Below are 27,671 nucleotides of genomic sequence, written 5' to 3' on the forward strand. Positions count from 1 at the left end.
GGGATTAGCAGAGACAAAGTATTATATACAGAATGGATAAACAATAGGTCCTACTATGCACAAGGAATCATATTCAATATCCTATGATAAACCATAGTGGAAAAGAATATGAAAAAGAATACATATATATACAACTGAGTTACTTTGCTGCAGAAATTAACACGACATTGTAAATCAAGTATACTTCGATAAAAATTAAAAAAAGAAAAATGATCTCAGTCTATTAGTCTCATCTGATTTATGGAAAAGAAAAAGTTGTTATATGGTTGTTCCAGGGGTCTCCAGGAATCTTCCAGAACACCAGGATATGTATTATTACAGCCTTTCATAAAAGAAAAACAGTGAAGGGCAAAGAGGGTCAATGAGCTGCCAGTTCTTACCCTCCCTACCTCCCTCCCCCTTCTATCTTTATGATTCACTTCTAGGAAATTGACTCCTTTTAATTATTTACTGGGTTTAATACAATTTTAAGATTTGCTAAAACACAGAATTGATTTTTTAATTTTTTGGCTGCACCTCACGGCATGTGGGATCATAGTTCCCCAGTCAGAGGTGGAACTCACACACCCTGCACTGGCAGCATGGAGTTTTAACCACTGGTCAGTCAGGGATATCCTAGAATTAATTTTTAGAAGAGCAAAAAGTAATTTTAATTTCTCAACAGTCTTTCCCTCTGACCAAATTTTACTAAGGAGGTAGATCTCTCTCCCTACCCACCTACAGCAAAATTCCCTGCCGAGCTGCCTGGAGCTTTTCCCATATCATTTATAAACAGAAGGATTTATATACATCCTGGAAGCACACCTAATATGTAGATGGGAGTTCACTGGAGGTTTCCAGCATTTGGTGATTCTTCCCATGGTGTGCGAACTGGAAGCCCCTATATTTCTAGTCCATGTTTAATTCATCACTGACACCTCCCATACACCTCTGAAATCCATCCAATTCTCGGTATCACCACCATCTCCACCCTAATCCAAAACACCGTCCCCTCTTGCCTAGATGGCAGCAACAGCATCTCACTTCTCCACATTTCCCTGGGCATCCTGCAGTCAATTTTCTATACTGTGGTCAGAAAGCTCTTTCCAAAGCTCCTTATTATCTGTCTTTTTGGTACCATGTAGAATTCTCCATAACACTGAACATATTTGCAGTTGGCCTTGGAGCTACTGCTGCTGCTGCTGCTAAGTCGCTGCAGTTGTGCCCGATTCTGTGCAACCCCATAGACAGCAGCCCACCAGGCTCCCCCATCCCTGGGATTCTCCAGGCAAGAACGGAGAATAGGAGATGGAGTGGGTTGCCATTTCCTTCTCCAATGCATGAAAATGAAAAGTGAAAGTGAAGTCACCCAGTCCTGTCCGACTCTTCACAACCCCATGGACTGTAACCTACCAGGCTCCTCCATCCATGGGATTTTCCAGGCAAGAGTACTGGAGTGGGTTGCCATTTCCTTCTCCATGGACTTGTAGCAATTACCCACATGCTGCCAGTTCCCCCACTAGCCTGAAAGTTCCCTGAGTACAGGAAGCTTGTCTGCTCATCCTTATATCCTCAGTGGGTGGTACACTGTGGGTGTTTAACATATTTTTTGAATACCACATAATGTCAATCAACTATCTAACTTATTTGTTATGCTTGTCTGTTTTTCCCCTTTCACCAGGAAGGCAAGGAGCTGGCTGTTTCATTCACCCATGTTCTCTTTTGAAAGTTTATTTATTTTTAATTGGAGGATAATTACTTTAAAATATTGTGCTGGTTTCTGCCATACATCAACATGAATCAGCCAGAGGAATACCCAATGTGAATACCCATGTTCTCTGAGAGCCTAAAACGGGGCAGGGTTCTTTGTGAACTTTTGTTGGAGAAATGAACAAATGAATGGAAGAGTGAGGTGACTACAGTGAGAACCTAACTTCCAAGCAGTCCAGGATCTTGATGGTATAATTTCAAGCCCTTAAAAAGTGCTGCCCTGTGCATTTCTAGGTACAGAATGTCTCCAAGAAATTTGTATTTGTACTCCAGAGCTCAGAATGATGCCTGCCAGAAGCTCATCCTGTTAGACAGGACTGGAGGAGAAGCAGCTCTGGCCAGAGGCCAGCATTCTGAGGTCAGCCACTCCATCTGTGGAATCCCCACCCCTGTGCATCTCTGGACCGTCCTGTTAAATTGGAAAATAAATCCCATGCCTGCTAAGGTGTTGGCTGATAAAGGTTTGAGCTACTGGCCCTTCCACAGGAATTTGCATTTTAATAGAACCTCGTCAGCCCCAAAGGAATCTATATCTCTAAAGGTGTAATTTCCACCACCAGCAACTGAGATATTTGGGGGCGAGACTGCAGCGTTTCTGATCCAAATCCAACAGGAAACTCCCTCAGTCCCGCCTTGAGGCTGTGTAAACTGACCCACCATTTCCCGCTACGATTACTATGAACGTTGCCTTTTTGTGCTTGATATCCTCAGACTGCCTGACACTCCTGGGCCTCTCATATGTCAACACAACCCTTTTCAACACTGGCAGTCTTAAAGTGGTCACATCAACGGGGCCGCAAGGTGACTCCTGATAACCTGAACTTCCAAGCTTTCCCGGTACCCTAGGAAGCCAACAGTCAGGTATTTAAAACCTAATACTGTCAAAAGGGAGAGATGATTTTGTAGGTCCTTCATGGCACTGTTCATCAAAATTCGTTTTGTGCAATTGATTTTCAGCCCCAATTTTCCACTTGTATCAAAAGCCCTGCAAACGGAAGGTAGGCAAGAGATATCTGTGAACTGGGGATGTTCTGAATGCCCAGTCCTCCAGGACCTAGTTCTCCAGTTGGCTTAAGAAATTCCTCTAACTGCAGAAGAGCAGCAGAATCCTGGATCCAGGAATTCCGCATTCGAGAGAAGCTCCCGCCTGCCACGCCTGGGATTAGGCGCTGGGAAGTCACCTCCTCCGCGACCCCCGCCGCCGCCGCCGCGCGCGCCCCTCCCGGGCCAGCCCCAGGCTCGGCGGCGGCTCGGCCGGCCCGCCCCAGCTCCCAGGCCTCTTCCCCGTCGCCGGCCCCAGACTACTGCCGCCGTCGCCCTTGACGCGCCGGCGGTTCTCACTCCCCTCCTTGGTGAGGGGCGCGAGCGCCGAGGCCCGGCCACGGGGACCGCACCTGCGCCCGCCCGCTCCCGCGCCGCTCGGTCCCGGCTCGTGCTCTGGCCTCGGCCCCGGCCCCGGCCCCGCGCGCGGCGGCGGCAGGGCTCGCGCCCGGGGACAGCGGCGGCGGCGGCGGCGGCTCGAGCCCGCGCCCGGACCGGGGAGCGCGCGGGGCGGACGGGAGAGGGCGCAGCGCGGCGCGGCCGGCGGGCGGCCCTGCGGAGCTGCGGCGGCATGGGCGCGGGCACCAGCGGGGGCTGCGGGCGTCCGGTTCCCCGCCCCGCCCGTCCCGCTCCAAGCGCGCTGCCGCCGCAGCCCCCTCGACTCGGGGGGACGCCGACCCCTCAGTCGGTGCAACTTGCCTCGGACCCTTGGTGAGGAGGGGCGGCGCGCGGGGCCGGGCGCGAGCGGGTGAGGCGTGCAGGCGCGATGCCTCCGGCTGGCGGTCCCCGCGCGCCGCGCCCCGCCGCGCTGCCCCGCAGCCTGTCCCGCCTGCGCGAGTGCCCGGGCCGCTCCCGCATCGTGCTGGCGCTCGGGGCCACGCAGATGGCGCTCGGATGCCTCATCGTGGCCGTCAGCTTCGCCGCTCTGGCGCTCACCACGTCGGCCCGCGTCCGCCACTCCTGCCCCTTCTGGGCCGGCTTCTCGGTGAGTGTCGGCGCGGGGCGCGGGGGCTGCGGGCCGGGGACGCGGGCCCACCACCCGCGGGCGCCGAGTTCGGCGTGCGAGCTGCCGGGCGAGCTGCCACATCCCGGGGTGCGGCTTTAAACTCGGGCAGGAGAACTCCGGGGATCCGACTCACCGCTTGCCGCCCCGGGAGCGTCGCTTTCCCTTTCCCCTTGCGCTGGTCCCGGAGTTACTTTTTGCGAAGAGACAGGAGCCCGGGCGCCCTCAAACACCGGAGGGGCCTTCGGCTGAGGGTGGGAGGCGGGGCCGGCGGCTGGGCCCTGAGGCCCCTTGCGCCCTGGGGCGGGGGGTGGTGGGGCTCTGGGCGACCCCGAGCTGGGTGGGAGCGGGGTGCTAGCCCGGTGCGGAGACGCGGCTCCGCGCGGTTGGCCTCCGCGGCTGGAGTCTCCGGTGCAGGGCGCGTGCCGTCGGGTCGCGGGTCAGCCCTTGCAGCGGGAACCGCGCGAACCCGCCTTGGCAGCCCACCGGGTCGGTGTAGCGTAAGTGGCGCGTCCCGCGTGTGGTGGGGATTGATCCGCGAGCGCAGTGGACAGTGAGACTGTGCAGGCGACCCGTGGGCCGCGTTGGAGGGGGGGCGTGTTTAATGAGCTTTCTCGCCGGGAGGTGACATTTTGAGGCTGTTGACCCCAAATTAGAGAGGCCAGTGACTGACAAACCTCCGTAGAAGCAAAGCCACCAGGAAATCCCATTCAAGGAAATGGTTGTCTCCAAGAAGTAATGGGGGGTGGGGGTCGGGGAGGCTTTTTTTTAAATTAAAGTTGTTTTTTCCCTATATTAATTAAAGAGTGAGTATATGGAAACAGGAAAGATCTACGCTGAGCAAACATTCTTTATAAAGAGAAGGCCTTGTTCTGAGAACTCCCCACGTCTGTACCTGCATTTGGTTTGCGGTGCCGGAGTACGTCTTATAGGCTTAAACAGTAAATTCGGTGTGTTTTAACTCCATCTCCAAAAATCCAAACCAAGCCTTTGGAACGAATGTTTGCTATTTGTCCTTGACTTCTGAAATTTAAAAATTCTGTCGATCTCCGCTTTTGTTGTTCTTTTGTAATGGCCTTTGTTCTCCACGTCTGCTGCAGGCCTTGTAAGATAAGATCGAAGCAGAACTCAGTGACACCCGGGTGTGTGAATTTCCAGAGCTTATTTCAGACCAGGAGTGAGTCTTGGAGAGCTGATTAGAACAGCAGAGCGTGAGTCTCAGGTTCCCAGTGCTCAAAGTAAAGAGAGGGGATTAGAAACAAGACCCAGGAGTCATGATTCAAACGGGGGACCCCTAAATACAGCCTTCAAACACATCTGTGGCTCAGTGTTCAGCATGATTTAATGTGCATTGTTTTCATGTGGTCTGAGTTTGTGTCTTCTCTGGCCCACAGGTGGCAGCTTGGTAAATGAGCTGCTCTTGGCGTCTCCCTGGGCCAAGTCGTCCTAGCTTTGTGGCTTTGGTTCTTCCAAAGGGCATAGAGAAAGAGCTGCCTCTTAATAATGAACTTGGAAGGGGAAACAGCCATCAGACATGGTAGAAAAGCTGTTTAAGTGAAAAATGTACTTTTAATGCATTTTAGTCTAAAGCGTTAAATAAATATGTAAACCATTAATTCAGCTTGCTTTCCCAGGGTTATTCCCTTCCACAACTCTAACTTCATAGTCTAACGTCCTGCAATTCAGAGTAATTCCCCATGTGTCTTGTGTGTGCAGACCTGCCTCTAGGCTCAGGGGAGGACAGTGAGCAACATCCTCTGCTTTTATTTTAGAGGTGGTAGATTGTGCCCTGGGTCCACCTCCTGCTTTCCCCACCTCCTTACACCTCCTGTCTCATGGGCTTTTTTCAAGCTGAATCTGCCACAATTACCTTTAACTTTTTATTGACCTGGAGATTTTTGCAGAAACTAATGCCTTTGGCCAGTGATTTGTTATGTGAGTATTGAAACACTCCAGTCAATAACATTTGAATAACAAAAGACATATTAATGTGTCTCTGATCAGTAATGCGTTAAAATTTTTTCCAAACAGTCTATACCCCTTTGTACAGGCAGTGAATGGTTCCAGCAATGCTGGGACAGGTCAGCATGTTGTCGCAGCTGTGGGCAGTAACACTGGCTGCTTGCCTGCCTGCCCACCGTGGAAACCACCTTGCAAGGACATTTTTGTCTTAAGATGGTGACCAGGATGACTGACTTTTCACCAAAATCTGCTCTGCATGACTTGCGCTGTCTTTCCTGAAAATGGGTTCTTCAGCACTTTCTAGGTCTCTAGGCCTTCTCTGTGGTGTGTCCCTGATGAAGAACCAATGTAAAAATAACCCCTCTAAGGAAAAACAACAACCAAGAAAACAGTTTAGGTTTATTGAGCATGTATGGTGTGCCAGCTTTTACACTAAGTGTTTTCTGTGCTGTGATAGCATATTTCATCCACCGCTCTTGTGCAGTTCCCTGCACTTGGACTGGACCTCTGACTAGCCTTAGCTAGCAGGGTGCTGCAGAGCTGTAGGCTGTGTCAGGGCTAGACCTACACCCTGAGAAGTCTTGGCAGCTTGTGCAGAGCTGGATTAAAGGGGAGCTGGATTAAGGAAATTGCTGTATCAGTTGGGGCTCTCCAGAGAAACAGAACCAATATACACACATATCAGCAAGCTGGAGACCCTGGCGTGTTGCTGGCGTCATTCAGTCCAAGTCCAGAAGCCCAGAAACTGGAGAGCTAGTGATGTGGTCCCCATTCTGGCCCCAAAGGCTGAGGACCAGGGGTGCTGATGTCCAAGGCAGGAGAAGGTGGGTATCCCAGCTCAGAGACCATGAATCTGCCCTAGTTCTGCCTCTCTTGTCCCGTTCAGGCCCTTGCTGGGTTAAATGAGGCTTATCTGTGTGGATAAAGGTGACCTTCTTTACTCAGTCTCCTGATGCAATGCTAATCTCTTATAGAGACATCCCCTTGTTGTGACATACCCCAAAAGAATGCTGTCATGTCTGTCTGGGTATCCCTCAGTCAAGCGGGCATATAAAATGAAATTTCATGTCTACCCAAGGTCACACCTGGCCAGTGTCAGATTTGCACTTAGTTACTCCGACTTGAGGCCACAGCTCTAGCCATTAGACTTTAATTGTCCACCCCCATCCCCAAGCAGTGGCTGAAGGGGCTTGACTTGAGTTGGCTGTGAAGAGTCAAAGGTAAAGCCTCTGTAGGGAAGAAACACCTGTTTCTTAGGAAAAGTGCAAAATATGTGTGGAAAGGTGATGATGCAAGAGAACTTTGGGGAAGCACGAAATTATAGAGATTGAGAAAGTCTAAGGGTCAGGGAGAGGCTTGGGGGGTCCTCATCAAGGCTGGAAACAGGGGAGGGAGCAGCAGGTCTGGTCGGGGAAGCAGTGATGTTTCAGAGACCTGCCTTCAAGTGGCTATCATGTCCCAGGTCCCCTCCATTTGGGTAGCTTGGCTTCCCCAGGGATAAATGCTTGGCCCCTTTTGAGAGATGATGATCTACAGGAACAGTTTAGAAGACTACCAAGGCTATGTCTGTGTGTGTGTGTGTGTGTGTGTGTAATGATCAACGAATTCATCATTTATTTAAAAATTTTGCAGCATTTGGTATACTAGTTCCCCAACCAGGGATTGAACCTGTGCCCCCTGCAGTGGAGTCACTGTGTCTCAACCCATGGACCACCCAGGGAAGTCCACAATGAATTCAGTCTTATTTTAAGTGAACTTTATATCATAGAACAGACTAAACAGTTTTGTACATGTAATTTAAATATTAAAAAGTGGAATTAAAGGGGAGGGGAAGGAAGTCTCCAGCACTTTTGCTGTCTCTCAAGGAGTATTACAGTTAACCTTTTACAGAACAGCCTCATTATTCTTCTTTGACATTTTATTCACTCCCAAGACATCAAAGACAACCGAGTACCCCGTGAATTATCCACATGGCCAGTCACATGTATTGATAAAGACATAACCGTTAGGAGCTGACTGTTGATGCACAGATGTGTGTATATATTTTTTTCCTTTAAAAGCAACACCATACTCCAAAGCAACAGGTGCTTGTTGCAGTAACTGAAAACCAAAAAGGGTATAAAGAAAATGACGACAGTGCCTTCTTCTCTCCCAGCTCTGTACCCACAGGTGACCTGCATTAGCAGTGTTGTTTCATGTGACCTTTCTACGCTTTGCTTTACAATCACAAAAATATTAAGATTTATATGTAATGTGTGGAACGTTTCTTTTAACATTTTTTTATGGAAAGATTATGTCACATACCACTTTGTTTTTTATTTTTTGTGTAACATGCCCAGCCATACTGATTTTTCTTACTATTTCTGTCATTGTTAACAACTACGTAAGGATCCATAGGATGCATTTTCTAATTTATTCAGTTCTTCTCCTTTGGGGAGTAGTCTGGTTGTGTCAGTTCTGTGTCTCCACAAACCACGCTGCTTATCTAGCCTTAGAGGCCAGTGCTTTTCTGAGCATACATTCCCCAAAGAGGAATGGCTAGTTGGAGGGGGTTCCGATTTGGTCTTCCATTAGATATTGCCAGAGTCATTCTATGAAGGATTGTAGTCATCCCTGCCCACAGAAACATTGCATAAGACTGTCCCTTTGCCATCATCTTCCCAGCCCAGGCTATCCGCATTCCTTCACATTTTATTCATCAGATGGAAGAAAAGATATTTCGTTGTTTGCATTTGATCTGACTTTCCATGGTTACTTTTCTGATACATTTCAAGTACTGGGTTGACCAAAAAGTTCATTCAGACTTTTCTGTAAGATCATATGGAAAAACCCAAATGGACTTTTTGGCCAATCCAATATTTTCTTGCAGTTTTTCATTTCTCATGTGGCTTAATTTTTGGTGTCTTTTGTTATATATAAAATTTAAAAACTTTTCATATAGTCAAATCTGTTAGCTTTCTTTTCCTCAGTGTCTGGGCTCTTTTCTTGTAAAGAGGGTTGTCATTACAGAGGTCACGCAAACATTCCTTCACATTTCCTTCTTATGTTTTCATCTTATTTTTTACATTTAATTTTTAAATCACCCAGAATTTGTTTTGTGTATAGAGAAGGAAATGGTTATCCATTCTAGTATTCTTGCCTGGAAAATCCCGAAAGAGGAGCCTGACATGCTGCAGTCCATGGGATCGCAAAGAGTTGGACACGACTGAGTGACTAAACAACAACAGTATGAAGGAAAAGGCCTAACTTTATTTGCTTGCAGACCAAGTTCCTATGTACCTGTGCTTCTGTTTGGGATTCTATTCAGTTTTACTCTCTTTTATTTTTTTTTCATTGAGATATAATTAACATAGGATATTATGCTAGTCTCAAGTATACAGCATAATGATACAATACTTCTATGTGTTGCAAAATGATCTCCACAATACGAGTACTTAAGATTTGTCACCATATATAGTTAACAAAGTGGCTTCCCAGGTGGCATTAGTGATAAGGAACCTGCCTGCAATGCAGGATACCAGGGTTTCATCCCTGAGTCAGGAAGATCCCCTAGAGAAGGGCATGGTGACCCACTCCAGTATTCTTGCCTGAGAAATCCCATGGACAGAGGAGCCTGGTGAGCTACAGTCCATGAGGTTGCATAGAGTCAGACATTACTCAGCAACTGAGCATGCACACACACCTTTGGTTAAGGCAACATACTGGTAAATTTCACTATCTGGTCAGGCATCTCCGTCCATACTGTTTTCTTTCTCAAAAGTGCCTTGGTTCTTCTGTATTAACTTTAAAATGTCTGTGTCTAGTTTCCAGCAATACCTGTTTAAAGTTTGGATTGCAGTTGCATTACATTGATGGAACAATTTTGGCAGTATTGACAGTTTTGTCATATGGAAGCTTCCAGTTCAGGAACACGGCTGCATCTTCATTTCTTTGTCCTTTGTCTTGCACCTTTCAGAACATCTCTTATGGGAGCAAATTTTCAGTCTCCCCTAAACTTTTTTTGAAAACTAGTTCAAGAGAGTTTCCTGGTGGTCCAGTGGCTAAGACTCCATGCTACCAATGCAGGGGTCACTGGTTTAATCTCTGGTTGGGGAACTAAGATCCCACATGTGGCACAGTGTGGCCTAAACAAAACAAAACAGAAAGCTAAACCAGCTCACATGGTCATCCTAGAAAAACCTAAGTGCGGACACATCAATGAAAGAGATGTGTGATTCCCACAAGTCAGAGCATAGATGCGGCCAGTCCACTGGCAGCCAGAGCTTCAGACGAATAGCAAGGGGTGGTGGGGAGTGAATGAGAGCATTGACAGGCTATGGGAACTCTGAATCACCACGAGTTATTCACCCCGAAAAGTGGATGAACGCCAGAGAGGTGCTCTGGGGTTTCTGGTTGGGGGTGAGAACAGCCACCTTGCAGGGATGAGGTTGCAAACCTGGGAGCATCTGAGAAATGCACTGTGAGTTCTTCCTCCTACAAGGTCAGTGCCTCACACTGAGCAGAATGACCAGACACAGAAACCAAAATGACCTGGACAGGAACACCGACAGCAAGGAGGCATAGATTAGGATGGTGCAGGTCAGGGGCCTCCCAGAAACTGCTGCAGCAGCAGCAGAAATCCTGGGCAGAGAGAGTGGCCTTGGAAACAAGGGCTGAGGGTCTGGAGCTGGAGCCAAGGGCCAGGGTGGGGATGAGTATCCCCAGGTTCTGGATTAAATGCTGAGAAGCAAATAAGTGGATACCTAGAGATCTCATACTTGAGTCTTTAAGATCAGTAGAGCCCAACTGATGAAGATGTCCAATGTGTGTGCATCTGACTCTTTGCGACCCCACAGACTGTAACCTGCTAAACTCATGTGTTCATGGGATATTCCAGGCAAGAACACTGGAGTGGATTGCTATTTCCTTCTCCAAGGGATCTTCCCAAATTAGGGATCGAGCCCAAGGCTCTTGGATTGCAGTTGGATTTTGTACCGCTGAGCCACTGGGGAAGCCCAAAGCTGTCCTAGCTCAACCCTTATTCTTTAGGAGCTTTCTCTTCCCAAATCAGGAAAATCTACCTCATTCGTACATGGGGAATGAAAAATGGAATATGATCTAATCTTATGCAAAACTGATTCAGAAAAGAAGGATGAAATGAACATAATGGTGTTATAGAAAATGAGAGCACACTAGAAAAAATCATAAAGTAGTATTTCAAGATAAACTAAAGGAAAAAAACAATTTTAAAGTGTAGCATCCAGCATAAATTTAGAAACTACAAAAACATGGCTCGATAACAGAAAATTATGAAATGAGAACAGATTGATATGAGGAAATAATTAGGAAAAAATGAATTTTAGAATGGAAGACTAAATTATACACAGAAGGGATGCAAGAGCAAGTGGTTACCAAAGCCCAAAAATAATAATACAGGATGAGAAGGAGAAAAATGAAAACAATAGCAAATAAACGAAGAAATAGACTGAGTTAGAATGTACAGGAGACAAGGACTTCCCTGGTGGTCCAGTGGCAAAGACTCCAAGCTCCCAATGCAGGGGGCCAGGGTTCAATCCCTGGTCAGGGACCTAGATCCCAGATGCTGCAACTAAGATCAAAGATCTCCCATGCCACAAGGAAGACCCAGCATGACCAAATAAGTAAATAAATAAATATTTTTAAAAAGAAAGTATAGGACACAGGCAAAGGAGATCTATGTATAATTAGAGTGTCCAGGAAAGGAAGAAAGGAAGAACAAAGCAATGGAATAAAATAAATGTTTAGAACTATTACTGCCAGAAAACTAACCTAAAAATAGAAGACTTGAAAGTGTCCATCATGTGATAGGGGAAAAAAAAGATCAATGGAGAGTAATCAACACCGACATATCCCTGTAAAATAATGAATGTTAAAGATAAGAGGGAAAGTCTTAGTCATTTGTGTTGTGTGTTGCAGTTTTCAAAGCCAAACAAATTCTGTGCTATAAAAGGTGAAGCAGTATTTTAAAAAGTCAATTTGGAGGGGGCAAATTGAAATTTCCAACCTTTAGAAAAGATTGTAGAACAGAACTAAGAACTCTTGTGCTGTATTCTGTCTGCTAGGTTCCCCGATTGTAACTGCTTTTACTATATTTGCTCCATGGCTTGCGCATGGAGACTTGTGTTCACTGTCTCTCTTCCTGAATGGAAAAAAAAAAGCAGTATTGTTAGATTATTTTTCTTGACCTGTTGGAAGCAGGCTGCAGATGTGACGTCCCATCACCTCTGAACATTTCAGTATATATCTCCTCTACTCAAAGACACTATTCTATGTAACCAGTATAAACTCTGCCAGTCTAGGAACTCAACATTAGAAGAACATTATTGTCTGAGTCAGACCCCATTCCAATTCCACCAACTGTCCAAAGAGTGTCCCTTTCCCCTTCCTGGCCCAGGATTCTATCCAGCAATATATGTGTGTCTTCTATCTCTTCACTGTCTTCAGTCATCTTTTATGTCTCATGTTTTCCATGATTTTAAAGAGTATTCTTGCCTGGAGAATCCCATGGATGGAGGAGCATGGTAGGCTACAGTCCACGGGATTGCAAAGAGTCGAACACGACTGAGTGACTTCACCTTAAAGAGTACAAGCCTTTTTAAAGAGTAAAAAAATAACTTTTTTTTTTTTTTTGGCTGTGCTGCACAGCATGTGGGATCTTAATTCCCTGACCAGGGATCAAACTGGACCCCCTCACTGCATTGGAAGCACTGAGTCTTAACCACTGGACCACCAGGCAAGTCCTGAGAGTACAAGCCTATATGCTATAGGATGACCCTGAACCTGGGTCCATCTGATTTATCCTCATGGTCAGACTCAGGTTATGCATTCTTGGAAATAAATGAAAAGCAGAATGGAGATACTCTCCTAATTCTTTCTGTGTTCTCTGATGAGAAATCCATGGTGATTTAAATTGTTGCTCCCATGTCAGTGGACTTTTTCTCCTTTCATTTCCACTATTAAATTCATCTGGTGAATTTTTTACTTCAGTGATTCTGTATTTCTGTTTTTAAAATTTCCATATGGTTCTCCTTCATATCGACTAGATTTTTTTTTTCTTTTGGTTTTTGTAGCTTTTCATTCATTCCCTTACTTACTGGAGCATTTTTGTTATCACATCTTTAAAGTTTTGATTGTTCCAAAATCTATCATTGATTGTGTTTTCCTGTGGGAGTTGACATTGTCCTGATTCTTTGTAGGCCTAGTAATTTTGGATTATATCCTGGACATTTTGAATATTACGTTGTGAGTCAGTCTCTGGAAATTGTGTAAATCCAGTCAAGAATGTTGCTGCTTTTTACAACACAAATGAACTTATCTATGAAACAGACTCACAGACATAGAGAACAGACTTGTGGTTGCCAAGGTCGGGGGGAGGGGGGGAGGTTAGGATGGGGAAGAATTGGGAGGTTGGGATAAGCAAATGCAAACTATTATATATAAGATGGGGGCTTCCCAGGTGGCGCTAGTGGTAAAGAATCCACCTGCAAATGCAAGAGACCCAGGTTGGATCCCTGGGTTGGCAAAATTCCCTGGAGAAGGGAATGGATACCCACTCCAGTATTCTTGCCTGGAAAATCTTATGGACAGAGGGACCTGGTAGGCTACAGACCATGGAGTCACAAAGAGTTGGATTGACTGGTTTGATCTTCTTACTGTCCAAGGGACTCTCAAGTGTCTTCTCCAGCACCACAATTGGGAGGCATTAACTCTTTGGTGCTCAGCCTTTTTTATGATCCAACTCTCACATCCATACATGACTACTGGAAAAAAGTAGCTTTGACTATGTGGACCTTTGTCAGCAAAGTGATGTCTCTCTTTTTTTAATATGCATTTCAGTATACATCAGGTGCAGACAGATACTGTTTGATTCCACTTATGGAAGGTACCTCAAATAGTCAAATTCATAGAGTCAGAAAGTACATTGGTAGGTGCCAGGGGCTGGGGAGTGGGAGGTGGGGAGTTAGTGTTTAATGGGGACAGAATTTTAGTTCAGGAAGTTGGAAAATTCAGGAGATGGATGATGGTGAGTGTTGTATAACAGTGTGAATGTACTTAGTGCCACTGAGCTATACAATTAAATATGGTTAAAATAGTATGTTTTATATTATGTGACTTTTATGACAATAAAAAAATTTTAAAAATAAAATGGATGGTTTAGGAAGAGCAAGGGGAGAAAGAAGAAGCAATTACTAGCTAATTGCATTATTGCTCTTAGGAGGGAGGTAATAATGCCTAGAAAAGGAGGGTGCTCAGGGGGTTATATAAGGTGGTAATATAAAATTAGCAACTAGAACCAATATCCTTCCTACGAACCTGCAGAGACGCAGAGAAAGTAGGGAGTGGGCAGCCCACGGACGGAAGGACGGCGTTTGTGCGTCAGTGTTTTAAATATAAGGTTAAAAATCTGCAAAGCTGATGCCAAACATCCAGACTGTATTCACATTATGTAAATAGACTTAATTAGCCTGGTTAAAAAAGTTTTTCAGGTTGACTTAACAAAGCAAGATCCAGAGATAGACTGAAAATGGAGAGATTTAGAAAGACTAAAAATAAAAGGACTAGAAAAGATATACCAAGCAAATTTAAATAAAAAGAAAGCAGGCCTTGGGACTTCCCTGGTGGTCCAGTGGTTAAGACTTCGAACTTCCAGTGCAGGGAGCAGAGATTCTATCCCTGATTGGGGAACTAAGGTCTCACATGCCACAAGGCGCAGCCACATAATAAATAATTTTTTTAAAAGGCAGATGTCACTCTCTTTTATCTTTTAATCAAAGCATAGTTGATTTACAATGTTGTGTTAATTTCTGCTGTATAGCAAAGTGACTCAAACACATATATACATTCTCTTTCATGTTCTTTTCCATTATGTTTTATCACAGGATATTGACTATAGTTCCCTGTGCTGTACAGTAGGACCTTGTTGTTATCCGTTCTATAGATAATAGTTTGCATCTGCTCATCCCAAACTCCCAATTCATCCCTCCCCCACCTGCTCCCCCTTCAAAGCCACAAGTCTGTTCTGGGTGTCAGTCCTCACTCTTGATACCAGGCAAGGTAAAACTCATATATTCTTGGTTATTCGAGATATGATATGATGTAATGCTGTGTCTTCGTGGTTTGCTTCAGTGCTGAACATTTTTAATATGAATTCAATATTTGAACAGGTAGAGTCTTCTGAGGTCCTGTCCTATAGCTGCTGTACCCTTCCTGTTAAATGTACTCAAGTTTGGTGTGGCTCTGTGTCATCATTGGGATTTCCCTTCTTCCAGGACTGACAGCTCCTATACAGAGAAACTGTCGATTTTTGTTTCTGTCTTACTTTGAAATCATTTATTCTATTTTTAAGTAAATGTCTTGTGACTTCCCTGGTGGCGCAGACGGTAAAGAGTCTGCCTGCAATGCAGGAGGCCTGGGTTCCATCCTTGGGTTGGGAAGATCCCCTGAAAGAGGAAATGGTAACCCACTCTAGTATTCTGGCCTGGAGAATCCCATGGACAGAGGAACCTCATGGGTTACAGTCTAGGGGGTCTTGAAGAGTCAGACATGACTGAACAACTAACATGCTTTCATTTGTGCTTCCCATTTCTGCATTCATATCATCTGTAAACAATTTTGCTTCTTTGTGTTCAATATTTTTCATGTCAACAAAAAATGTATATGCTGCTTATTCCTTTCCTTTTGCATTAATTGAAACCTTCATGTTTAATGATAGCATGAAAGAAAACATTTGTCTTGCTTTTGACTTTACCCATCTATTTAGGGAAGGTGAGATTTCTAGGCCCCTGTCCTTGGTGTGCCCAATTGCAAGCCTGCTTGCGTTTGGTTTCTGCATTTAAGCACTTCACTGACCTGACTTGATAGCCTCATTTGATCATCATGGCTGTTCTTACCTTCCCTATGTCCAACTGATGATGAAAGTTTCAGGGTTCAGTATGCTTAGGTAGATGTGAGCCTTAAAAACCACCAGGAATTGTGGATACTGGCATTTGGGGTGGGGTGGGGAGGGAAGGCCTTGGCAACTAAAAAATATAGTCACAACCTGGAAGTCAAGAGTTGTTTTATCCAGTGGGAATTGTTAGGATTTCAAGCCCGGAAGACAGCATCTGAAGTGACCCTGAGAGAACTGCCTTCTAAGGGGAGGGGAGGAGTCAGGGTATATAGAAGTTTTGCAGCAAGGGACAGGTAATCTGAATATCAAAAAATTAATTAAAGAAAATCAGATATCTTGAACTAAGGAATTTACGGCTCTTCTTCGTATGGGAAGGTGCAAGTGTCTGGGCTCAGCTCTCTGGGGCCAAATTCTGCTTCTTGATTATTCACCTCCTTAATTCCTAGTTCACAGTAAGAGACTGGGGTATGTGGGGTTAGCTGCCTCCTGTGCTTTCTTTCATCCTCCCCACCCCACCCCACCCCACCCAGCTCCTCAGTACTTATTAATGGGGAAGTGGATGATGGCTGCCAGATAGCCAGTATTATTCTTCCTGGGCTCAGAAATTACATTTGGAAGGCTAGAATCCCTGATGACTGTGACATCCTTGTTTACCAGTATGGCAGGAAATAATCCATTTCATAGCCTTCAGTCAAGTATGTGGTAAATGTAAACAAACTACTCCTTTGCATCAGCAGCTTTACTCCCAGAGCCTGTGACGTAATTATCTATCACAGAGACATGTAACTTAGTGGCTCAAAAATAAACCCTTAAAATTATAGCTCATCCTTTTACAGAAAAAAAAAAAAAATAGAGAATTTGAAACTTCATGCATAGACAGATTTTTCTCTTGAAAAATACTGAAGTGATCTAAGGATAAGAGAAGTGTTGTCTTCTCATCTATAATAAGAAATTGTACATATTGGCTTTACACTATTGTACACTGTTGGCTGATAGTGGATACAGACAGTGATTTTTTTTTTTTTTTTCTTTTTTTGGTCACACCTGGTTGCATGTAGAATCTTAGTTCCCAACCAGGGATTGAACCTGGGCCTCATGCAGTGGAAACTCAGAGTCTTAACCACTGGACCGCAAGGGAAGTCTGCAGATGGTGATATTGAAGGACGTTTTTAGAACCCTCTAACCTAGAATCTGAAAGCACTCAGAGAATGGTCCCTGTTTAACATATTAATAAGCAGCTTAGCCACAAAGAGTCCTGCTTATCAGAATCTTGTGATTTTTTTAAAAAAGAAACTACATCTTTTTTTTCCCCAACTACACCCCAGAGTTTTCCACAACTGTTTACAAAGGGACACTGCCTTTGTAGACACTAACGTTTGACCCTGTCTCAGAAAAAGGCAAAGAGACTTGGCATCTGCTTTCCACATGCTAATTCATCAAATTTAGCACTGGTGCTCTCGAGTCCTCTCTTCACGCCTCCCATTGCCATTCTGTGCCAAGGCAGAGTGTGAGGCTTGGAGCTGACCCTTTCCGAGATGAGGAAATATTAACACCTAAGAGGTGTGAGTGGATTAACTGAGCTGGAGTCTGTCATAACTAGTGGCACATAACTTCTCGACATTGACTTCTCCTTGAAAACAGAGAGTGTGTAAATATACATACATATATGTGCATATATAATACCCTTCATTTTATTTTTGCTATATAAAGAATTAACAAAAACCAAAAGAAAATGAAACAAAAAGCCAGAAAAGCCCTGGAGCAAGGCGTCTGTCTCGTAACCTAAAGAGTTATACCTGTTGGGACTTCCCTGGTGGTCCAGTGGTTAAGACTCTGCCCTTCCACTGCAGGGGGCATGGGTTTAATCCCTGATTAGGGCACTAAGATCCCACTTGCTTCATGGCACAGCCAAGATAAATAAATAAAATAAAAATTAAAAAATGGAGTTACACCTGTAGCTCTTACCTGTGGTTCAGATGGTTTGCCTCTCAAGTGAGCAGAATGGAGTGAGTTTAAGAGAAAGAGCCTGATGTTGCATATTGTGGTGGAAGCAGCACAGTTCATCTCTCTGTTTTTTGATGGTGGTGGTGATTTTGGTGTTGATGACAAAAGTGTTGTCAACTTAATTTCATGGAAATTAAAATTGTTTTAACAGCATGGAAGGGTGCAAATTGAAATGCTAAACTGATCCCTCAGCTCCTGCCTTCCCCATCCCTCACAATTAAATGTTTTCAATCTTTCTGTTGTTATTTCTTTGATGGCAAGTACAGTATGCCATGGTCTTCCCTGGTGGCTCAGCTGGTAAAAAGTCTGCCTGCCAATACAAGAGATGCAGGAGACATGGGTTTGATCCCTGGATCAGGAAGATCACCTTGAGGAGGAAATGACAACCCACTCCAGTATTCTTGCCTGGGAAATTCTGTGGACAGCAGATCCTGGCGAGCGACAGTTCATGGGGCTCCAAGAGCTGTACATGACTGTTGACTTAAAAAATAGTCACAATCTAAAAGTTGAGAGCTATGTTTTATTTGGTGGAAATTTTTAGGTCTTAAGCCTAGGAGTCAGCATCTCAAGTAACCCTAAGAGAACTGCTTCAAGGAGGCGAGGGGAGGAGCCAGGTTATATATAAGTTTTGCAACAAAGGGCAGGTAGTCTGAACGTCAAAACATGATTGTTAGTTAAGGATAACCAGATATTCCAAGTTAAGGAATTTAGCACTTTTCTACATGTGGCAAGATGCAAGAGTCTGGGCTCACTGAAATCATTCCTTTCATATGCATCTCAGCTACCTGAGGCCAGCATCCTGCGATTTTCCTCAGGGCTTACTGTGGGGAGTGGCTGCAGCCTCATGGGTGCCAGATCACAGGTGTTATTCTCCTTCCTGAGTGCCCTGGAGGGCTAGAGTCAGCGTTGAATGCGACATCCTTGTTTATTGACATGGCAGGAAATACTCCTGAGCGACAAAGCACACAGTATGCCAGGTATCACTGGTAAGAGGTCTGATCCAGTGTGACTCATCTTTTGTTGGAAACCTAGCCTGTTTTACATCTCTGAAAATTTCTAGGGTCTTGTCTTCTTTTTTAGTATACAATCACCATAATTAAGATTGTGATGCTGTCTTCTATCTTTCCTGCTAATTTTTCTTAATGTTCATCTTTTTTTCTGTTTGCATTGTTTTCCATTTCTGCCTGAGGGTACTAATTAAGTCAAGAAGGGTTCTTCTTACTTTTGAATCCTCTGTTTGCTCTCAGGCTTTTCTGTTTATTCTTCTAAGTCTGTCTCTTTTGTGGCTTTGATTTTCCTTAATGGTCTGGTGGTTCTTGGTGTCCTTTGAGGTTTGTCATTGAAGACTAGGACTAGATTCATAGTGGTACTTGACATGTTTTCCTTAACTTTCCTGTCCTCCCATCAAGCAAGGGCCTGACCCCTCTGTCTGGGTGTGGGCAAAGCTGAGGGCAGGCAGCTTGGGTATTGGGTATTGGGCTGGGCCTCTCCTCTCATGCGCTTGAAGTGTGTGCTCTGGGTTGTGAATTCTCGCTTTGGAAGTGGATGAGGCAAAAAGCTCGTTTCTTTGGTGCGTACAGCACTGTTTTGGTTTCTGCCTGAGAGCAGAAGCCAGTGCTGTAATTCTGGGGAGAGGGCATGTGCCTGGGGTCCTGAGGTCCATCTGTTGTTCTGCAGACTGCAGTCACCTGCATTGCATCTCTTTTCTTGCTTTTGCCCTTGGAACCTGTCTGGGGGCTCATCTCCAAAGACTTCTCCCATGTGGATCCTTAGCCAGTCACTGATCTCAACTTTTTTTCTGTATATTTCCATGGTCTTCTCTTTCCTCTCTGGCACCCAGATTAGCTGAGAATTTCAGGGGAGCTGCTTACATGGTCTGAGACTGGATGGCAAAGTCGCTACCCATAAGTCCCGGGCTAACTCATTGCATTACACACCCCTCTTTTTTTTCTGAACTCTCGAGTTTTCTTATTTATTTCTTTGGCTGCGTCAGGCCTTAGGTGTAGCACACTGGATCTTTCATTGTGGTGCATAGGCTCTTCAGCCGTGGCTCGCAGGCTTAGTTGCCGCAAGGCATCTGGACTCTTCCCAGACCAGGGATCAAACCCATGCCCCCTGCATTGGAAGGTGGATTCTTAACCACTGGACCACCAGGGAAGTTCCTCTACTCTTTATTCTTGGTGGTATGATATTTCACGGTACTTCATTGAAGGGACTTCCACAGTCAGTGTGTGCCTTCTTTGATGCTGGAAACCCTCTTTGATTATTTCCTCCTGGAGGCCTGCTCTGACCACCCTCATTCCACTCTCCTATCCTGATTTTTATTTTCCTTCAGAGCACTCTGAGCTACCTGAAATTAAATCTGTTTGTTTGGCTGCCTCACCAGAATCAAAACCCCTGGCCTGAGTGAACCTCTATGCACTCAATATCCATTTGTTCAGTGAATTAATGGATGCACTTTGATTCTTTATGTGTTAAAATTTGATGGTGCTCCTTCCCCCAGGTTCTTTTTGTGTCTTTTTCTTTCTCTTTTTCTTTCTTGTTCTCTTTGTCATTCTTTCTCCTTCTAACAGAATTCACTTGCAGTCCCACCTACTGTTTCTACATAGCAGATTATACCCACAGGTAGTAGCTGGAAAGAGGTATTTTATGTTCTCACTGGGGAAGTTGGAGGGACTCTGTGGGGTGGGTCTCCACGTGACCGCATCAGATGCTGGCCAGGGCTACAGTTGTCCTAAGGCTCAGCTGGCCGGACATCCCAAACTGCCTCCCTCACTTCCGGGGTTAGTACTGGCTGGCAGCTGGGAGCTTAGCCACGTGCCTCCTGGTGGCCCCTCTGGTCTGTGGTCTCAGTGTGGTTGGATTCCTCCAGGGCAGGCATGCCAGGAGCACTGGTGGAAGCTGATGGCCTTTTCCAGCCTCATCTCAGAGGTCACAGAGTGTTGTTGCCTCTGCAGTCAGAGGCCTGCCCACCTCCAGGGGCAGGGACAGAACCAAAGAGTCAGACATGACCGAGCAACTGAGCACATGTATGTGCAGCGAAGCAGGGGTCTCGTGTGTCCTCACAGCAAACACAGATGTATCTGATCATGTGTTGATGGTTCCAGATTCTTAAGCCCACCAGGGTAGTTCCTCATTTTTTTTAAAAAAAAAATTGCATTTTCCTTCTTTTTTAAAATTTATTATCTGAGTTCATATTGGGGTTTCTAGGGTATGTGTTGTGTTGTGTTAGTTGCTAAGTTGTGCCCAATTCTTTGCGACCCCATGGACTGCAGTCCACCAGGCTCCTCTGTCCATGAGATTTTCCAGGCAAGGATACTGGAGTGGGTTGCCATTTCCTTCTCCATTCCAGGGTGACTCAGTGGTAAATGAATCTGCCTGCCAATACAGGAGACACAGGAAATGCTGGTGGGAACCTTGGGTCAGAAAGATCCCCTGGAGGAGGACATGGCAACCCCCTCCAGTATTCTTGCCTAGAGAATCCTGTGGACAGAGGAGCTTGGAGGGCTACAGTCGATGGGGTTGCAGTCGGATGTGACTGAGTGACTAAGCACACATACGTGTAAATTTATGATATTTTCCTTGGTAAATTGGGTGGTTTAGAGTCTTGTTTTAGTTTTTCCACTGGCTACTCATCTAAATATGTATTTATTATATATATAACGTCCTTCATGGCTTAGCAGTTCTTAAATTACATCTGTTGTTTGCATGAAACTGAAAAAATGATCACCTTTTCTATTTCCTGAGGTTTGTTCCTTATATTCTTATTTTTAGTTAGGTTTTTTTTTTTTTTTTTTTTGGTTGTTGTTACAATCTAACTTTAAATACCAAGTTGAAAACTCTGTTTCTAGGTTTCTTGGCACTTGCCTTCTAAGACAGACAAGAAGATGAAGGCACTTAGACACCTTTGCCCTCCCCCTTCATCCTGTCCAGTTGAGAAAGTGATTCTCTTTTCAATGTCATGTTTACTTTTATTTATTTATTTTTTTGCAGTGTCATGTTTAAACATTTCCTTCCTATTACATTGGAAAGAGCATCTTGTGTACTCTCTGAAGCATTTTTCCTTTTCCTTAGGTTATGTGTTGCGAGGTATTGGGGCATGTTCTCCTTATTCTCTGGAGGTTGCATCAGCTGTTCTCTGCTGTTCTCTGAAGTTGATAGCTGTTCTGAGATTTCAGAATTTTGTTAATTTGCTCGTTTGCTTTCTGCTTCCAAGGAGGGCACGTGGAACAGTGGGGACTTGCTGTGTAGCATGGTGGCTTGGTTCCAGCTATGCTGTGTTGTTAAATTTGGGGGGAAAGATATTTGGTATTGGTTTTCACTGTGCCATTTTCTTAATTTTTATTTTTAAAGTAAGGAAAGGGACATCCCTCATGGTCTGGTGGTTAAGAATCCGCTTTCCAATGCAAGGGACACAGGTTTGCTCTTTGGTCGAGGAACTAAGATCCCACATGCCACTGGGCAACTGAGCCCACTCTCTGCAATAAGAAGCCAGTGAGCCACAACTAGAAAAAGTGTGTGCCGCACCAAAGCGCCTGTGCAGGCAATTAATTAATTAATATTATCACATATTAAACTATGGAGGCATTTGACGGTTCAATAGATGTTGCTAGAAGTACACTAGTCACTGTTCGTTTTTTAACCTATATACATTTATTGAAAATGTGAACAAAGAACATTTTTGCATCAAAAGAAAATGTTTTTGCAATTACGAATGGGACATTTTGTTTATAAAAGGATGAATAAAAGTTGTTTGGTAAAGCAAAGAAATGCAGGTTCCCCAGACACGCCTCCAGGAACATTTTGGCACAAGCCCATTCTTTCTTTCCATCATTGTCTTTTTGATAGAAAAGCAGCATTTATACTTTTCAGTTTGTGACGTGGGTAGATAGATGGGAAGTGGAGGTGCATAGCAAGGGTCTGAGTAGAGGCTCCCTTTACTTTGAACATAGCTCCGAGACAGATTTGCTGAGCAGCTGGGTAATTGAATTGTTCTTCAGTCGCTTGGCTGTGTCAGACTCATAGACTACAGCACACCAGGCTACCCTATTCCTCACTATCTCCCAAAGTTTGCTCAAATTCGTGTCCATTAAGTTGGTGATGCCATCCAACCATCTCATCCTCTGTCAGCCCCTTCTCCTCCTGCCCTCAGTCTTTCCCAGCCTCAGGGTCTTTTCCAATAAGTTGACTCTTTGCATGAAGTGGCCAGAGTATCACAGCTTCAGCTTCAGCATCAGTCCTTCCAATGAATATTCAGGGTTTATTTCCTTTGAGATTGACTGGTTTGATTTCCTTGCTGTTCAAGGAAGTCTCAAAAGTTTTTTCCAGCTCCACAGTTCGAAAGCATCGATTCTTTGGTGCTCAACCTTTATGGTCCCACTGTCACATCCATACTTGACTACTGGAAAGATCCATGGGTGGAACAGCAGTCAGAGTTCTTAGTTGCAAAAACCAGAGTCTGTTGTAGCCAGTTTCTCAAAACTCCATGTAACCTGGACCAGTGCCATTTAACCTGGACCAGTGAATATGGTACTGGGCTGTGACAAGTGAAGATAGCTCTGTGACTACCACCTAGAAGACACCCTACTTGCTGAGGGTCGAGTGTCAGCAGCCCTGCTAACCACGGCTGCCTCCACATGGTAGGCACTATGCCAATAAGAAAGCTGTATCTGGAGCTGAGGCCCAGCTGCAAGGGGCTGGATGAGGTCTTGCTTCTACCCTGGGTACATTCTCCAGATGGAGGAGGGATGATCAAGCAGTGGTAGGAGGCCCCAAACTGGAGAAAGCACCTCCTGCAGTAGCGTTCTCTGCCAGGGGGAGGATTGCATTGGAGGCACATGTAGCCACGAGGGAGGTGGACTGCCTGGATGGCGAGGGTGTCAGAAAGGGTTGAGGACATGTGGTTGCTTCTGTGACTTCTCATGTTTATTAGCTCTGTGCCTGTGGGCAGGTCACTTACTCTGTATGATCCAAATTTCCTCATCTGTGAAAAAGAGCTCAGGAAGTGTGATGTTTGAGCTCCCTTCTAGAAGCTCATGAGACAGTACATGTTTGCTGAATGAAGAATGAATGAGTCTGTTCTTGGTCCAGCCTTGGAGAAAGATAAATGAGCCAAAGAACATCATGACTGGCGTGTTAGCTTTTGGTGATGAATGTTGTTTTAAATTAGAGTGTGCTTACATTCTAGTGAGTTTTTTTATTACTATTATTTTTATTGAAGTATAATTGATTTGGGCTTCCCTGGTGGGCTCAGATAGGGGAAAAAATCTGCCTGTAATGAGGGAGACCTAGGTTTGAACCCTGGTCAGGAATATCCGCTGGAGAAGAGAATGGCAACCCACTCCAGTATTCTTGCTTGGAAAATCCCATGGACAGAGGAGCCTGGCAGGCTGCAATCTATGGGATCACTGAACTGAGTGAACTGAAGCAGGGGTCCAGATCCCACACCGGGGCAATTGTCAGAGTCAGAGGAGAAACACTGAAGGCTGAGCAGAAAACAGCTGATCTGTAGCAGCCTCAATGGAATGAGAATCAGACAGTCCTTGCTGCAGCCATACACACCCTGGACAGGGACGCAGGTCCCCTGGAAGGTGCAGCGGATGGGAGGTGGAGTTTAGGGGTTGTGGAGCAATCCTAGGGTGAGGGCTGCTGTTGACTGTGGAGAGACAGATCAAGGGGATGTGAGGGAGGAGATTGTGGTGGGAAATGCCTGTGGAGGAAAGCCTGGCAGCCATGGAAGCAAGGTGATACTGCTGAGTCACACGGAGGGTGTGGCGCCATCACCATAGCCTCTCTTCCCCAACACAAACAACATTTGCAGCTAAACAGTAGAGAGGCTGGCCCATCAAATGCCTGACACACTGAACTACAGAGTAGGACCCCACCCGGGGTGCCCCTTTAAGTGCCTGCCGTGCTGATCTACAGAGTAGAACCCCAGGCAGGGGCAGGGGTGCCCTCAATGTGCCTGATGCGCTAAACAACAGAGAAGGACCCCAGGCATGGAAGTCCTCTAAGTGCCTGAATGGGCAGAGCTACAGAGAAAGACTGGCCAAAGAGGCCTTCTGATCGCCAGCTACAAGAGGCTTGAAAAAAGACTGATAGGGCCAAAACTTTTGCGCTGGAGGCAGTTCACATCCCTGCACACTTAGCGCCGCCAGGGTCCCCTGAAGCCAAGCAGCTGCACCACCTTCACGCTCGACGCTCACTGGGGCAGAGCTGCCACAGGCAAAAAGAAGTCTTGCGCCTATGTGCACAGGGTTGCTTCGGTAGTGTCCAACTCGTTGCAACCCTGTGAACTGTGGCCTGCCAGGCTTCTCTGTCAGGGAGGGGGATTCTCCAGGCAAAAATACTGGAGCATATGGGCCAAGACTGGTTGCCATATCCTTCTAGAGCACTATATTTCCTGCTGCCCTAGCCCCCAACTCCCCTGAGTACCTGGTGCTGCCAGAACCCCTGAGACTCAAGCAGCTGCACCACCTCCACACCTGGCCCTCACAGGGGCAAACCCAAGTCCTCCAGGGCAGCCTCAGGAGTAAACCCCAGTGGACAACCCATATCCAGAGGTGGAAATAAAATCACAATTGAAACCCAGGGGCAGTGTGACTAAGGAAGAATACCTAAAACTTTCCCACCAGCTATACAGCTGCAGACTAAATACACACAATCAACTAGTCAGACTCTGTCTGTGGAATATATAAAAGGTCATTGAGAGCTCAGACAGAAGAAAACGCACTAGTTTTGATAGCTGTGAACATTGGAGGCAAGAACACAAAGGAGTAGGATCAGATTAGAATCTGAGCTGCCCTCACAGCAGGTCCAGAGATCAGCACAGTGTTAGAGGGCATCCCAGGGAGGTGAAATGGACTGTGACTCCCAGCGAAGGAAACGACTCTCACACCAGTGACTCAAGAAAAACGTATTATTTTTATGTTTTGACGTGTTCTGTAGATTCTTTTGGATTTCTTTTCCTTTTTTTCCTCTCCCCCCCTCCCCATTGTAGTGTTGCCATTGTCAATTTTATTGATACTATAAAATCTAAGCTTTTGAGCATTTTTTTTCTTCTTTACATTTTTTTCTTTCCCCCTCACATTTTTTATTGTTATAAACCTCTGCCTCTATTTTGGGCTTTTGCAGTTCTGGGAAGTTTTTTTTTTTTTTTCTCTTTTTTTAATTTTAATTTTTTAAACCTGTTATAATTTTTTTTCATTTATTCCTTTGTTTGCTTTTCCTTCTGTTCTTTTCCTCTTGCAGTTAATCTTTAATATATATAACTCTTCTTTATCTACTACTGTTTAACTTTGCATACCTAATCTTTCTTTCTTTTCTTTTTTTCCTTTAGTCTTAACATAGTTGTTAGTTTTATTTTCATTGCTTTATACCCCAATTGGCACCTTGCTTTAGTTTTGTTTTCCAGTTTATGCTTTAGTTAGTTTTGTTCTGGTAGACATAATTTTTGTTTCCTTTTGTTCACCAGGTAAATCTATTATACTTTATTTTTGTTGGACTGTTTTGATTTTGTTTATGGGTGTATATGTGTATATTCAGTCACACTTTATTGTTGTTATAAACCTCTGCCTCTGCATTGGGCCTCTGCAGTTCAGTGGAATTTTCCTTTTTTTCCTTTTCTCTTTCTTCTTCTGTTTTTTTCTTTTCTCTATTTTATAATTTTAATATTTAATTTTCTTTTTTTTTAACTTTGTATAGGTAAAATTTTATTAATATAACTGCATCAGAAATTGTGTGCTTTTTGGGAAATCCTTGGTAAATTGTCAGTATCATCGCTGTCCACAATATACTTTAACCTTCAGGGATAACACTGATCAAAACTCTACGATATAGCTGTGTCAGATGGTCCTGTTTTATCGGCATCCTGGTACTGCTTGAGGCTTCCCTGGTGGCTCAGATGGCTAATTTTTAATTTTTTTAAACCTATTATTTTTTTTTCTACATTTATTCCTTGTTTGCCTTTGCAACTGTTCTTTTCCCCTTGCAGTTAATCTTCAATGTATATAAATCTTCTTAACCTACCTCTGTTTAGCTTTGCATAGCTATTCATCTTTATTTTCTTTCTTTGCTTTCCTCTCAACATATTTGTTAGCTTTGTTTTCATTGCTTTATTCCCCAGGTGTCATCTTGCCTTAGTTTTGTTTTCCAGTTTGTGCTTCAGTTGGTTTTGTTCTGGCAGATATAATTTTAGGTTTCCTTTGTTTGCCAGGTCAAGCTATTGTACTTTATTTCTGTTGGACTGTTTTGATTTTGCTTATGGGTGTGTGTATATATGTGTATATTCAGTCACACTTTTTATTGTTGTTATAAACCTCTGCATCTATGTTGGGCTTTTGCAGCTCTGTGGAGTTTTCCTTTTTCTCTCCTCTTTCGTTCTTCTTCCATTTTTTAAAAATCTTTTCTCTTTTTTACAATTTTAACTTTTAATTTTTTAAACCTATTATATGTTTCTATATTTATTCCTTTATTTGCCTTTCCTACTGTTCTTTTCCCCTTGCATTTAATCTTTAATATACATAAATCTTCATCTACCTCTATTTAACTTTGCATATCTATTTCTTTCTTTCTTTTCTTTCTTCCCCTTCTTCTCAACATATTTGTTAGCTTTGTTTTCATTGTTTTATTCCCCACTTGGCACCTTGCTTGTTTTTGTTTTCCAGTTTTTGCTTTAGTTAGTTTTGTTCTTAACTGGTATATATATATATGTATACCAGTTATAATTTTTTATTTCCTTTGTTTACCGGGTCGATCTATTTTACCTTATTTTTGTTGGACTGTTTTGACTTTGCTCATGGGTGTATATGTATATGTGTGTATTCCATTATTTTAATTATTTGCCTGATTTTGTAACTGCCATTTGTCTGGGGTTCATCTTTGGTTTCTCATTTTTGGATATTTCTTTTAATCTCACTTAATGCCATAACAAACCACTTGTGGAATATTCGTTCCTGACCAGAGATCAAGCCCTGAGCCTTTGGAGTGTGAGCACTGACTCCAAGA

At 44.4% G+C, this 27,671-nt stretch overlaps 1 protein-coding gene across 3 annotated transcripts in view; it reads left to right on the plus strand.

The window, feature by feature from the left end:
- Positions 1–3,231: 3,231 nt before the first annotated feature.
- The window catches only part of ENTREP2 (endosomal transmembrane epsin interactor 2), a 240,305-nt gene continuing 215,865 nt past the window's right edge, over positions 3,232–27,671 (plus strand). The window contains exon 1 of one of the 3 annotated variants that reach the window (XM_070477674.1): positions 3,232–3,775. In XM_070477674.1, the coding sequence (XP_070333775.1) occupies positions 3,557–3,775 (219 nt within the window). In that variant the 5' untranslated portion in view covers positions 3,232–3,556. The remainder of the gene's footprint in view (positions 3,776–27,671) is intronic. The other 2 variants (XM_070477673.1, XM_020873342.2) reach the window with 2 other exon arrangements.

Source organism: Odocoileus virginianus, chromosome 16 (genome assembly GCF_023699985.2).
Source record: "Odocoileus virginianus isolate 20LAN1187 ecotype Illinois chromosome 16, Ovbor_1.2, whole genome shotgun sequence".
Taxonomy (NCBI): domain Eukaryota; kingdom Metazoa; phylum Chordata; class Mammalia; order Artiodactyla; family Cervidae; genus Odocoileus; species Odocoileus virginianus.